At 52.0% G+C, this 13,507-nt stretch overlaps 1 protein-coding gene across 6 annotated transcripts; it reads left to right on the top strand.

The window, feature by feature from the left end:
• The first annotated feature begins 2,338 nt into the window (after positions 1 to 2,338).
• On the top strand, positions 2,339 to 12,944 carry LOC308590261 (fibulin-7-like). Of its 6 annotated transcripts, none has more exons than XM_081200088.1 (9): positions 2,339 to 2,472; positions 4,704 to 4,845; positions 5,833 to 5,989; positions 7,363 to 7,533; positions 8,116 to 8,241; positions 8,473 to 8,595; positions 10,031 to 10,168; positions 10,306 to 10,444; positions 11,944 to 12,944. In XM_081200088.1, exons 2-9 carry the CDS (start codon positions 4,780 to 4,782, stop codon positions 12,302 to 12,304), a joined length of 1,281 nt encoding a protein of 426 aa, XP_081056214.1. In that variant the 5' UTR covers positions 2,339 to 2,472; positions 4,704 to 4,779; the 3' UTR covers positions 12,305 to 12,944. The 6 variants fall into 6 exon arrangements, with proteins under 6 accessions (XP_081056214.1, XP_081056219.1, XP_081056218.1 ...); XM_081200093.1 differs by having other exon boundaries at positions 2,372 to 2,410; positions 4,709 to 4,845; XM_081200092.1 differs by having other exon boundaries at positions 2,376 to 2,494.
• The last annotated feature ends 563 nt before the right edge of the window (positions 12,945 to 13,507 follow it).

The raw sequence follows: 13,507 nt of genomic DNA, 5'->3' as shown, positions 1-13,507 counted from the left end.
TACTGGCCACTGACAGTGATAAAGCGATGGCTTGATTAGATGGGGCAATCTGATCACAGATCTTAGAGGCTGGGTTCTGCTCTTTCGGCATATAGACCTGCCTGTGTGTATGCATGCATTTCTGGCATAACCACCTCTCAAGCAGATATAGATCTTTCCTGCTGGTCTTGGAAGCTCCCTACTTGCACTGCAGCCCCCTGTAATTTCCGAGTATATTTCTGGGAACTTGTTCCCGAGGACACAGTGCCGCTTTCTAGCTGTGGTTTCTCCTGACCCAGCCTGGCGGAAAGGGCGGGCAAAGAGGCTCCGCTTTCCTCGCACCAGCCTGCATTCCATGGGGCTCCTTTGCTTTTGCAGCTGGCTTGCTCCAGCCCCTACTGGCCCTTTCCTTGCTTTCCAGGATGTTCCACTGATTCAATCAGTTGCAAATCTGAGCCAAGCTGATCTTTTTTTTGCTTCTCAACCCATGCTCCAAGGCTGCAAAGGTTCATTTAGAACTAAAAAACATAGGAAAGCAGTTAGCAGTTGTCTACAGTAATTGGCAGCTGCTCTCCAGGGTATCAGGGGTCTCTCCTAGCCCTACCTGAGGGTGCTGCTGGGGATTATTATTATTATATTTATCATAAGATGCAGCCAAGGGAACAAGGAAGTCTAGGTACGACTCTGTCCAGGTGTCTGCATGAAGACACTGGGGACTGAATCTGGGACATTCTTATCCCTTCAACAATTTTACCAGACTATTTCTTCCTACTCACCACTGCAGCATATTTATCAAACTCCAACACATTCAAAGGCTTTCCTGCAAATCCTGGTTGTCAGGAAGCCTTGGCTGTCTGCACTTCCCAGGGGAAGGTACATTAGCACAGGGGCTCCTTGAGGTTTCACGCTTGATCCCTGTCCAAAGCCCCAGCAGATCGAGAGCATCTGAGTTTGCTTCAAAATTGCCTCGTGCACAGACTTTTCACCTAGTTGTCAGAGAGCCTTTATCAGATGATGTTCCTGGAGAAACAGCCCTGGGTACCACTTTTTATTTCTACACAAGAGCCTCAGCTTAGTTTCTGTGCCCAATTCAAAGTGCCATCTTTGCCCTAAAAGCCTTATGTGGCTCAGGACCCCAGTGCCACCTCTCCCCACATGAACCAAACCAGGCCCTGTGTTTATTGTCTGAAGCCCTTCTCCAAAGGAGGTGTGGAGAGTGGCAGCACAAGACCAGGCCTTTTCAGTGGTGGCTCCCCATTTGTGGAATGCTGTTCTGGACCCCTGGACCACCTGGCAGCAAGTCAGTATGCCAAGTTCCCAGTCCAGGGTCACTCCACTGTCCAAGGTCCAAAATTGAAGCACAGTCCTGCCGAGATCCTGCTGCATCCAAGCTGAGGTCCCTCGACATGGGCAGTTGAGCAGACACATCCCCTCAGCTCTGCTGCCCTTTAATACTTTCCATGCTGATTGCAGCATCTGGGCTTGATGAGGCAGGTGATCCTCACCTGTCCTGAGCCTGCTCCAACTAAGGAATCACACACCTGCTTCCAGAGCTAGTAAGCCCCACCTGGCCCAGTGAGCAGGGCTGTGGGCTCTTGCCTGACTCAGCCTCCTGGAGTGTTCCCTACTCCTCAATGCCTGGTGTGTTCTTGGAGACAGGGGCCCCTCTGGCTCTGGGGTTGCGTCCTTCTGCTCTGGCTCCTATGCACTGACCCCCAGCCCCTAGTCCTCTTCTGTCACCCCGTGAGTACTTCCTACACCAACATCTCCTTCCCCATCCCCAGCTTGCACCGGTGTGTCCCAGTTCAGCGTGTTTTTACATGAGTAGAATGTGTGCTTTTATTTAAAATGTATCTCTGGGTTATTTGCGGGGCATAGGGATTCGTTCATTTTTATTTTATTTTTCAAAATATAGTCTGGCCCCCTGGTCTGAGGGACAGTGGACAGGCCCCCTGCTGGAAAAGTTTGCTGACCCCTGACCTAGATGCTCTGGGAAAGAAAGGAGCGCCCCAGCTGAGGTCACCCACTCAATCCATTTCCCATAGGTGCCAACTCCCTGGGGCCCTGGGTGCCCGAGCACCACAAAATTCCCCATGAATTTCGGTGCCAGGACCATGCACGCTGCATGGCACCCACGGCCCCGAGCACCCACAGTCGCGGGGCCAAGTTGGCACTCCTGCCGCTTTCTCCCGCCGAGGGGGAAGGGGAGGCGGCCGCGGGCATCTTCTGGGCACGCGGCTGACCCGCCCGGGCTCCCCTCGCCAGCCCTCTGCCGCCGCCGCCCAATCCGGGCCGCGCGGGGCCTCTGGCGTGCCCGTTGAGCTGGTGCCAGCGAGGCCAACCTCTCGCCCCGCCTCGGCCAGGGCGGGCAAGAGCGACCCGCTCCCAGTCTGCAAGGCTGCCGAGGGGCTTGCTCTCCTGCGCGCACCCGGTGAGGCTCCATCTGCTGTTGCTGCTGCGACGGCCGCGCCTTCCAGGGAAGCCGCCCCGCAGGTCGGCGCAACTTTTCCTCGAGGTGCCTTTAGGGAGAGAGACTCGTGGGGAGGCAGGCTTGGAAGGGGAGGGGATGGGGGTCTCGGTTCCTGGGGAGGGTCTGCCTGGTCCCACGCACTGCAAGCAAAGGCGGCAGCGGCCTCCCCGCCTCCCCCCCCCCCGAAGCGGGCTGGCTCGGCTACTGCTTTTCGCGGGACTCCGGGCGCCCAGAGGGTCTGGCGAGGGGCGCGCGTCTGTGCCAGCAAAGCGGCTCGGCGCGAAACTCCCAGACTCCCTAAAGTGGGGGTGGGGAGAAGCGCCTTCCTCCCTGCCCTTCAGCTTGGAGAAAGGCTGGGGCGCAGTGGCGGGACATCTGCTTTGCACGCAGAACGTCCCGGGTCCAGCGGCATCGTCTCCAGGGAAAGCTAGGGATACCGCTGCCGGTCAGTGTAGGCAATGCTGAGCTGCTAGGTGGACCAGTTGCCTCACTTGGTAGAAGGCATGGGCGTCCCGGATGCGCTTTGGCGTTAGAATTGTAGCCAAGGGGTGGAGCAGAAGGTCCCGGGTTCTATCCGTGGGCTGGGAATGTCCTCTGTCTGAAGAGCTGCTGCCGGTCAGTGTTGGCAATACTGAGTTAGGCGGACCGTAGGTCTGCCTCAGTGCAAAGCAGTTTCCTAGTGCCTAGCCAGACTCTTGTGCACGTTGCAGGCTTGAAAAGAGATTCAGGAGTTATTCTGTCCCCTCAAGGAAGTCTGGAAACTGTAACCCTGAAGGGGTTAAATCGCAAGGATTCTAGCAGAGCAGCCTTCCCCAACCGGGTGCCCTCCAGAGGTGTCGACTGACATGGCCCTATGATGCTGGGGCTGAAGGGAGTTACAGTCTGAAACGTCTGCAGGGCACCAGGATGGCTAAGCCTGTGGACAAAGCACCTTCTCACCATCCACTTCCTCAGGGTGCTGGTGGGGCCGAGTCAATGGCTTTCCGCTCTAGGGTTGCTACCTTTAAGGATGTTTGATCAGTGGCGTAGCGTGGGGGGGGGCGGGGGCGGCCGGCCGCACTGGGCGCAACATCTGGGGGTTAGGGTTAGGGGGCGCAAATCCACGGGTTAGGGGGCGCCTTGCCCCGGGTGCTGACAACCCACGCTACGCCACTGTGTTTGATCTTCCTTGTTTCGTTCAAAGTGTTTTCTTGCCCCTCTCTTCAGCGAGAAGGGGGACAAGAAAAGGGTTCCCAGCACAGCTTATGTAAGATCAAGGCAAACCAAACAAAAGAGCCCCTGTCCTTCGGCTTACCGTCTCAGAGACACAAGAAACAAAATGGATTGGGGGTGGGGGGGTCGGGGAGCAAACCAAAGCACCCATTCTTAAAGCTAGAGAATTCAGATAAGGACCAGCTGAGATGGGAACAGTTCAACCAGAAGAGGAGACAAAAGAGTTGGTCTCATGTTAGAGCCGATGGAGTATCCTGCTTCCTGCCTCTCCCTCTGCTGAAGCCGGATGGAAGGGCTCCTGCGGGGAGACAGATGAAGGAAAGAGCCAAGAGCATACACACCTTGCATTTAAAGCACCTTTGACGGACTACAGTTCCCAGGTTTCTCCAGGGAAAGCCATGTCTTTTAAATGTCTGTTGCCCTGCATCCCTTCTCTCCCTTGGCTTTCTCGCCTGATGGGATGGCTGCTATCTGTTGACAGTCAAGGCAGTGGCGTAGCGTGGGGGTGCAGGGGGGGCGGCCTCACCGGGCGCAACATCTGGGGGTTAGGGTTAGGGGGCGCAAATCCACGGGTTAGGGGGCGCAAATTACTTGCCTTGCCCCGGGTGCTGACAACCCACGCTACGCCACTGAGTCAAGGAAAGTCTCTCAGCAGAGCTGACAAAGTAGCTGTGCTTTACTCTTCTCCCTTCGCTCTGCAGCCTGATGGAATGACTGCTGTTGGTGATAGTTTTTAGATAGCAGCAGGTGACTGTGCTTTTTTTCTGTGCTAATTAAGGTACAGGAGCAGGCCAGGCTCTTAAATCTTGGTCAGTTGGCAAGCTCTGTTTGCACTGCTGCCAGAATGTCTTTGTGGAGTGGAACAGGGTGGCTCACAGTTTGGGAACGGGAATATTTGGGAACGGGAATATTGAACGGGAATATTGCTCTGAGAATACCTCTCACCTCCTTCCTTGGAAAGACACCTGGAAGGCCTGACTTATGCAGGTGGAACACGAGCTGCCCTCTCACAGACTCCCCTTCCTTCTTTTTGCTGACCAAGGATAGCTGAGGAAGCTTTTCAGAGAATCCACTGTCCTTTTCCTAACTGCTGAACCTGCTCCAACGCTGGAAAGAAGATGCTGCCCCAGATAATGGCTGTGGTGGCCCTGGGTATCCTACAGTTGCCTCATAGCAACTCCCAGGTAAGATAAATGATGCTGAATCCTGAACCTGGGAGGGCTGGTGGTGTGGAACCAGTAGGAGGCAGGCGATGTTGCCTGTAGGTTTGGGTGCAGAGCCCAGATGTGCTTGGTCCATAGGAGTGGACCCTGATAGACGAAAGAGTGGAGTTCAGAGCTAAAGCTCTTGTCAAGCCAAGCAACCACTTGTTGTTGTGATGACAAAATGGGAAAGAGAAGTATGTAGACCACCTCAAGCTTCCTGGAGGAAAGGTGGGATATAAATGGGATGGATGGATGGGTGGGTGGGTGGGTGGGTGGATGGATGGATGGATGGATGGATGGATGGATGGATGGAATCCCTCCCTGATTTCCCAGCCTGGTGCCCACCAGATGTTTTGGGCTCTAATTCCCATCGCCCCCATCCAGCATGGCTAAAGGTTGTAAGCAGAATATTTTCTCAACACCCTCAACTTAGACAGGCTGGTGTATGAAACTTCAGCAATGGGCAGTGTGGGGACTTAGAACAAGAATGTCATAGAAGTGTTTTTTCTGGGCCAGATTGCATGCCTTGGATGCAGAGGCCTGATCTTGCCTATAGTGTGGGTTGTGGGCCTGAAGGCACCATCTAGACCTGTGGTGGCCAAAATTGACCCTCCAGCTGTTTTTGGGCTACAACTCCCATCATCCCTAGCTAACAGGACCAGTGGTCAGGGATGATGGGAATTGTAGTCCCAAAACAGCTGGAGGGGCAAGTTTGGCCACCACTGATCTAAACATTCTGTACTCACCTCCAAAAGGATATTGTGGAGGTGAAAAGGGTTCAGAAAAGGGCAGCCAAAATGGACAAGGGATGGAGCCTCTGCAGCGGTGGGGGGTGGGTGTTTGTGGGTGTGCAAGCAGCATCAGTTACAATTTGCCATGAGCCTTTGTGGGTGATACCTGTGGGCTGTTCCTTCCACTTCCCTGCCAAAGCTGCTTTGTTCCTCCTCTCCCCCCCACCCCCTGCAGGGCTGCCTAAGTGACCAGCAAGTTTCCAGTGCCATCCGGCAGATGCAGAAGCTGCTGTCTTCGCATGAGGCTGCCCAGCTGCAGAGCCTGCGCAACTTCAAGAAGCAGCTGGCCGTTTTGCAAGGCAGTCTCCACCAGCAGGCAGCCAAGCACAATGGTAAAAGGAGAGAGAAGCACAGGCTGCAGAAGCAGAAAGGTGTATGTGTGTGCACATGATGTGTGCAGGACACAGGGAAACCCTGAGGCTGTTTTGTTTTGTAAATGTCTAGGGGATGGCTTTTCACTGCATCCGATCACCTCTTTAAAAATGGGGACTGGAAAGGGGGAATTGTTTCCAGTGGGAGCTCTACTCATAGTAGACCCATTGAATTTAATAGACATGATTAATTTGGGTTCATTATTTTCAGTGGGTGCACTGTAAGTAGAATCAAGTTGATGCTTTGTTGTGTTTTTATGAATGAATTTTATTATTATGGTCACAGACCAGTCACTTACAATATCAGGAAAATCATAAAACACAACAGGAATACATTGAATTGCAATTGGGTATAACAGAGACAATTCAGATATAGCGGCAGTATAAAAAGGATTTTTTATATGTTATAAGAGGCCCAGAGTGGCTGGGGAAACCCAGCAGGATGGGCAGGATATAAATTTCAAAATTATGATTATTATTAAGTTGCATACAACTCAGGGTTTTTAAAAACTCATCTATTACTATTATTTTTATATTTATTTATATCCCATCCTGGACCAGACTGGGACTCAGCTTACACAAAGTAAAGCAACCCAGATAAAAAGCAAAAAGCTAAAAACATATAAAGATAATGTTGTAATGCTACACCCAGTGCTGATGCCAGACTATTTTGCACCCTAGGCAAAGCTAATCACTTGCACACAACACACACACCCCATGCCAATTTCAGTTTTCAAAAACAGATGTCTTGTAGAAAAAATTGAAAAGCACAATTTATCTGCTGTCAATTTATGCTGAATTTATTTTTAATTGAAAGAATAAGTAATGCAACCATCTTTGATTATCTTTTTCCAATACTAAAGTTGGAATTTATTGTGAATTGTGATGTTAAGTCTCTTAAAAGTTTCAATTTCAGGCACATCAAAATCTCACTTTTCACTTTATGTGTGACCTCCAGTCAACTGTGGTCTATTTCATATCTACATGAAAAACAATTCTAATGTATGACTTACTTCAGAAACAATAAAACTCTTCACAATATAAAGTAAAAGCAAAATAGTATCAGAAATGTATAAGATATAATAAAAACAGATCTGTATAAAACTGTGAACCTCAGAGGTCAGTACTGAGCTCCTCTGAGGTCTGTGCCCTGGGCAGCTGCCTAGTTTGCCTATGAGAGCCCCAGCCTTGGCTATAACACTATTTCATTTAAGTGGCATTTTGCTACTTAATGTATACAAGAAAGCAACAACCATAGGCTAGGATAGGAAAAGAGCCTGGGGAAAGGAGCCATGGGGACACTCACTCTCCCATCTTTTCTGATCCCCCAACAGAGAGCTGCACCCCCCTGCCAGCACCCTTGAACGGCCGGAGGCTGGGAAAGAGGACGTCCGTGGGTCACGAGGTACATTTTGTCTGTGATGCTGGTTTCCTCCTGGTGGGTGCTGAGACACGGGTGTGTCAGGAGAACCACAAGTGGAGCGGACAGCAGCCTGTCTGCAAAGGTGAGTGTGTCTGGCTGGTAGAAGGAATAGCTTGAGATTGCCAGGTATCATAAAAATGGGGGGGGCACCTCCTAACAGCCCCCACTCCTGCTGATAGACCTACAGGTCGATCTCTGCCCAATTTTCCCAATTGGGCCTGCAATTTTGTTGTAACCATAACATGGCTTCCCAAGTGAAGGAACTAACAAGGAATTGACGTTTACATGGAAAGACTGTGAGCTCTGCTCCATTCTTGTACAGTGGTACCTCGGGTTACAGAGGCTTCAGGTTACAGAGGCTTCAGGTTACATACTCCGCTAACCCAGAAATAGTACCTCAGGTTAAGAACTTTGCTTCAGGATGAGAACAGAAATCGTGCTCCAGCGGCACGGCACCATTAGCTAAAGTGGTGCTTCAGGTTAAGAACAGTTTCAGGTTAAGAATGGACCTCCGGAACGAATTAAGTACTTAACCCGAGGTACCACTGTACTGAAAACCAATTCTGATGAGCAGCATGGGCTCAGAGGTTCTCCATTTCCCCTCTGCTGGTCCAAAATGACGGCTGTTTGAGTGTAATTCAGTTTCCCCCTTCCCTCAACTCAGGCATCAACGAGTGCGCCAGCAACCCCTGTGCCAATGGCGGGACCTGTGTGGATGGCATCCACCGCTATAGCTGCTTGTGCCCCAGTGGTTGGTCAGGCAGCACCTGCCAAGCCCCACTGTACTCCTGTAAGTAGCAGGGGGCTGCGGTACCCCTGTCCTCATGACGGAAAAGACCCTGGGGAGTGGGAAAAGGAGAGGTGGGTGCCTGGAGATATTTCCACTTCAGCTTGGTTAGGCTGAGCACGCGGGGTTCATAAGAGGCCTGTGCTGTGTGACTCGGCCGGGGGTCTCCGTCCCCTGCTCCTTTACTCTATTGGGCATTGGTGCAAAGAACTGACAGCTGCCTCTCAACCACAGATTGGGCGACACTCAGCAACTCGTCCTTTAACCGACAACCCCGTTGTGCTGAGAATTACCTGGGCTCACGCCAGTGCAGTTGCGACCCTGGCTTCCAGATGCAGGCAGGAGGCCTCTGCCAAGGTAAGGGGGAAGTGGGCTTGGCAGGTCAACAGAGCTGGTGTCTTCTGCTTCCCAGAAACAGAGGGATTTCCTCCCCTTGCCATCTTCCCACACGCAAGGCAGGGATCTTCAGACTTTCTTCCTTCGGGGAATCTTTTGTACATATATCTGTCCTGGGCTGAATGCCACATAGCACTGGGGACAAACCCACCTGTTGCCTGCATGCCTGGCTCCTTGTGGTCTTCCTGGAGACTATCTCAGGGAACATAGGAAGCCTTATACCGAGTTAAACCCTTGGTCCATCTAGCTCAGTGACTAGCCGCTGCTCTCCAAGATTTCAGGCAAGGAGTCTGTCCAACGCTGCCTGGAGACGCTGCTGGAAATTGAACCTGGGAAGCCAGATGCTCTGCCAGTGAGCTATAGGCTGGTCTAGATCAGGGTGCTGCTCTAAATGGATCTCAGTTTGAACTAGAGCATCTCTTCCCCAGCCTGATGCCCTCCAGATGTTTGCTGGGCTGGGTTGATGGGAACTGAAGTCCAAAGCTTCTGGAGGGCAGCAGCTTGGGGGGAAGGCAGAACAAGATGGAGCCCCTCAGTCTGATCCAGTGGGGGCTCCTTTTTTACCTTTTGCATTCCCACCTTGGGAGTTTTCTGCCTGGATTGCACCATCCTCATGATTCAGGCACTAGCCCAATTACTCCGCATTACCAAAATGCCCATTGTTATGACCAGCAGGCAGTACTTTGGGCAAGGGCAGCTGTGGCCAAGTTATTTTGTAGCTTTTTATTGCCTGAACACTTTCCCTTACTATATCTATAGAGCATAGGCCAAAGACTTGGCTTTAAAATGGGGTGGAGGGGGCTGTCATCTTCCGGTAATGCAATCAGACCCTTATTAGCCTCCCCTGATGGGAAGCAAATAATGTTTGTGGCAGGAGAGCAGAAAAGGAGGGGGCTAATAGCCTCCAAGCCTTGCTGATGGGCTTCCTGAAAGCATCTAGCTGGCCACTGTGGATGCAGGTTGCTGGCCTAGCAGACCTTTGGTCTGATCCAGCTTCAGGGCTCTGCTTAGGTTCCAAGCACTGTATCAGATTCCCAGGAAGCAAAGGTCACAAGATCATGCCTCAGTTTAGCTCTGCCCCAATAGAGTGTATTTTCTCCAGTTCAGTGGACCTCAGTGGACACCCCACATTGCAGCTTGTGCTGGTGTGCAGAGGGGCAATTTGTGCTCATGGGGTCTGATCCTTGAAGCAAAGAACTCCAGGTGCCTGTCTACAGGCTGCCTCTCAGCCAAACTGCCCCCCCCCCAAGTCATCATTGGTTGTAGCCCTTCCTTGCTTGGTGAGTTTGCCATCACCTGGGCATTGATCTCCAGAAGTGCTGAGCAGGGGCTGGAAGTCCCTTTTTGCTCTGCCCTTGGAGGGTCACTCAGCAGACTTCTTGCTGCCCCCCTCCAGATATCGATGAGTGCAAGCTCTTCCAGACCAGCCGCCACACCCGCATCTGCCTCCATAAATGTGTGAACCTGCCCGGAGCCTATCGGTGTACTTGTCCCCATGGCTACCAGCTCCAGGGTGACACCAATTCATGCAACGGTGAGTGCCTTTGCGCGGGGTGGGGTGAGAGAGAATAATTGCGGGTCAGCCGGGAGAGGAACCGCCCTGAGCTGTGTGTTCTAGGAGGCTGAAGGAGGGCATGGCATCAAACAAACTCTCCCTGTTGTGTTTGCAAGATGTGGACGAGTGCGCAGAGAACCAACACAACTGCAGCCAGGGACAGACATGCATCAACATCTTTGGGGGCTTCCGCTGTGTGCGGCCCGAATGCCCCAAGGCCCAACTCAATATCAGCTACGTCAAGACTTCAGCCATGTAAGTACAAGCGCTAGAGTTCACTCAGGATGGAAGCAGCAGCCTTTGCCAGCAACTGCTCCACTCCCTGGGCAGAAGCACCTCGTAGCCTCCCAGAGCCTTCACCCCATTGCCCCCTAGAGCTTCCCTTCGCTCTTCTCCCCCTTGAGCCAGAACAGAGATGGTGGCCATCCCACTTTTCATGCCGTATGGATTGAGATGCTGTGGGAATCGACTGACCAGGGACTGTTTTCAGCTGATGTGAACACATTGTTGTGTCGCACATAGTTAAACTGTGGAACTCACTCCCACAGCAATGGCCACCAACCTAGACATCTTTAAGAGAGGGTTAGACAAATTAATGGGGGAATAAGTCTATCAGCCAGGGTGGCTATAAAGCTTCTGAATACCAGTTGCTGGAAGCCCTGATGTGGGGTGGAGGAGCGTTTTTGTGCTGGGGCCCCTGTGGTTGGCCCCTGAGAGCAGGGGCCATTGGGCTGGTCCAGCAGGCTTGCCTTATGCTCTTATACAGTCTCCCAACAATCTCCCAACACTTTCTTCCCTTCTTTCTCTCTCTCTCTCTCCTGGCCAAACAAAAACCAAGAGTCTGGAATAGCTCAGTCGGCAGAGCATGAGACGCTTAATTGCAGAATTGTGGGGTTGAGCCCCATGCTGGTCAAAGGATTCTTGAATTGCCCAGGGTTGGACTAGATGACCCTCGTGGTCCCTTCCAACTCTATAGTTCTACGAGCCCCTGCACAGCATTGAGCCTTATGGAGGAGGGAGGGACTTGCACTGGCACCGCTGGAAGTTCCCTCCTCCCCAGCAAGCCTCATTGCCACATTTGAAAGGCTGAGGAATATATTCCAGAGGCACAGTGTAGCAGATGGGGGCAGGAGTCTAAAAATGCCCCCTCCTATTTTCTATTTACAGAACCACTTATTAAGCCAATCAGAGGCTCCACAAAGCCAGCAGGACTTGGCTATTTCTATCTCACTGGGTGCAAGCCCCCCAATTTGTTATTTAGACTGGCATCCATTAAAGATAGGATTGTAGAGTTGGGAGCACCTAGGGGCCATCTAGTCCAACCCCCTGCAATGCAGGGATCACAGCTGAAGAATCCCTGACAGATGGCCATCCAACCTCTGCTTATAAACCTCCTATGAAAGAAAGTCCACCATTTCCCACAGTAGTCCATTCCACTGTCAACAGCTCTTGCATCAAAGATATTCCTAATGTTTGGTCCACTCATCCCAGTAGCTCAGTGGGTCAGGCCATGACTTTGCACGCAGAAAGTCCCAGGTTTAGTCCTCAGCATCTCCTGTAGCGGAGCAGGTCAGGATGGGCTGCCACCAGGCTCAGGACACAGTACCAGGCTAGATGAATCAAAGGTCTGGCTCTGTGCAATAAAGCTGTTTCTGGGTATAGGGAATGTTAGGGGCCCCATCCAGGTTTGCTTTGATGGGGCAAAATGTCTCCAACTGGCCCTGCCTGAGTGCCTCTTCTATGTCCTCTCCTAGGCAGTGCGAGCGCAGCCCTTGTCCCATGGAGAACAACGCCTGTCGGAGGGCGGCCAACTCCATCTCGTTCCATTACTTGCCTCTCCCGTCCAACCGCACTGTGCCCAGGGTCCTCTTCAAGATGTCCACCAGCCGCTTTGTGGGAGACAGCCTGCGCTTCAGCATCTTAGGGGGCAACAGCCAGGGGAAGCTGGTTGTGCAGCGCTTGGACCAGCACACAGGGGAACTGGTGCTCACCCGGCCAGCCGTGGGGCCGACGACACTGGAGGTGGAGCTGGAGATGAGCGAGTTTGCCCGGAAGACCCTCCTGGGGAAACACATCTTCAAGATCACAGTCTTCGTTTCCCAGTACGAATTCTGAGCCGCATCCTCACCAGCCCCATAGAAGAGCATCAGCAGCTGTGGAGGATGTAAGTCTGGCCTCCTCTGAAATGCACTAGTCTGCTGCAAAAGGGGCCGAAAAGCCACCCTGCTGGATGTATCCACCCCTCTGTGCCCCTTGGAGAAAGACTCCATGCTGGACTGGTCCCCTCTCCCATCTCTGTCACTATATGGGCAGTGCCCCCATCTTGGGGGGACAGAGCAAGGAAGGCACAACACAGTTCCCAGATACAGCTGGCAGAAGCTGGGCATCTGTGCTTGAAAGTGCAGCCCCATTTTTCAGTCCCGACTGGGCAAAGGGATCAAACCCACTAGTATTAACAGGGGTGCCCCGTGGCCGCAGCAAGAACGTCTCCCCACCATTGCAGGAGCCAGTTACGGAAAAAATAGAGGGGGGTTCCTCCAGTTTTACCAAAAAGAGTCGCAGAAGAGGCTCTGTCCCCAGAAATCAAAAGTCAAATAACCAAAGTCTGAAGAATGGCACCAGCACAGAAGCATCCTTTGCAATGCTAGGGGAGAACTGTAGGCAAGAGATGCCTGGACTCGAGAGACGGACCTGGGTGCTTTGCAAGATGTAGTTCTTAGCCTGTGCCTTCCAGCATTACAAAGCATTTCTAGTTGTTTGCGGTTGTTTCTCTCTCTCTTTCTTACATGTTTTAAAACACAAGTACAAGTCAGACTAAGCCCAGAAGAGTTGGGAGGTGGACAGTGACCAGGCAAAAACATTCAAGGAGGGTATACCAAGGAGGACTAATGGGGGGGGGGGCGTTTCCAAGGGACAGATAAAAAGGCATGGTCCCATGTTGGGAGTTACCTGTTGATGGAAGCTTTTGGAGTTTGTTCTTTTTGTTTGTTTGACTAGCAATAGTCACCTGGTTTTAAAGAAATCAGGTTGGAAATCTAAAAATTACGCAAAAGCAAAGGTCAGCATTAACTGCAGGACAGTTGGGGGAAGGGGCAGGATGCCTAGAGACCCTGCCACCCAATTTCTAAACAAAGACCAAATCCCACTCTTCTCCAGTCCCTGTAGGGGAAAGAATCATAGAATCATAGAGTTGGAGAGTTGGAAAGAATCATAGAGTTGGAATCATAGAGACCACAAGGGCCATCGAGTCCAACCCCCTGCCAAGCAGGAAACACCATCAGAGCACTCCTGACATATGGTTGTCAAGCCTCTGCTTAA

This window comes from Podarcis bocagei (genome assembly GCF_964188305.1).
Source record: "Podarcis bocagei genome assembly, chromosome: 7".
NCBI lineage: Eukaryota > Metazoa > Chordata > Lepidosauria > Squamata > Lacertidae > Podarcis > Podarcis bocagei.
The sequence above is the reverse complement of the archived record's forward strand: the minus strand, read 5'-3'. Positions and strand labels throughout refer to the sequence as shown.

Bases quoted from the DNA above. Each gene is read 5' to 3' on its own strand.
- LOC308590261 (XM_081200088.1), top strand. From the start codon at position 4,780: ATGCTGCCCCAGATAATGGCTGTGGTGGCCCTGGGTATCCTACAGTTG. The intron at 7,534-8,115 runs GTGAGTGTGTCT...CCCTCAACTCAG, and splicing joins ACAGCAGCCTGTCTGCAAAG to GCATCAACGAGTGCGCCAGC. The intron at 8,596-10,030 runs GTAAGGGGGAAG...GCCCCCCTCCAG, and splicing joins GGCAGGAGGCCTCTGCCAAG to ATATCGATGAGTGCAAGCTC.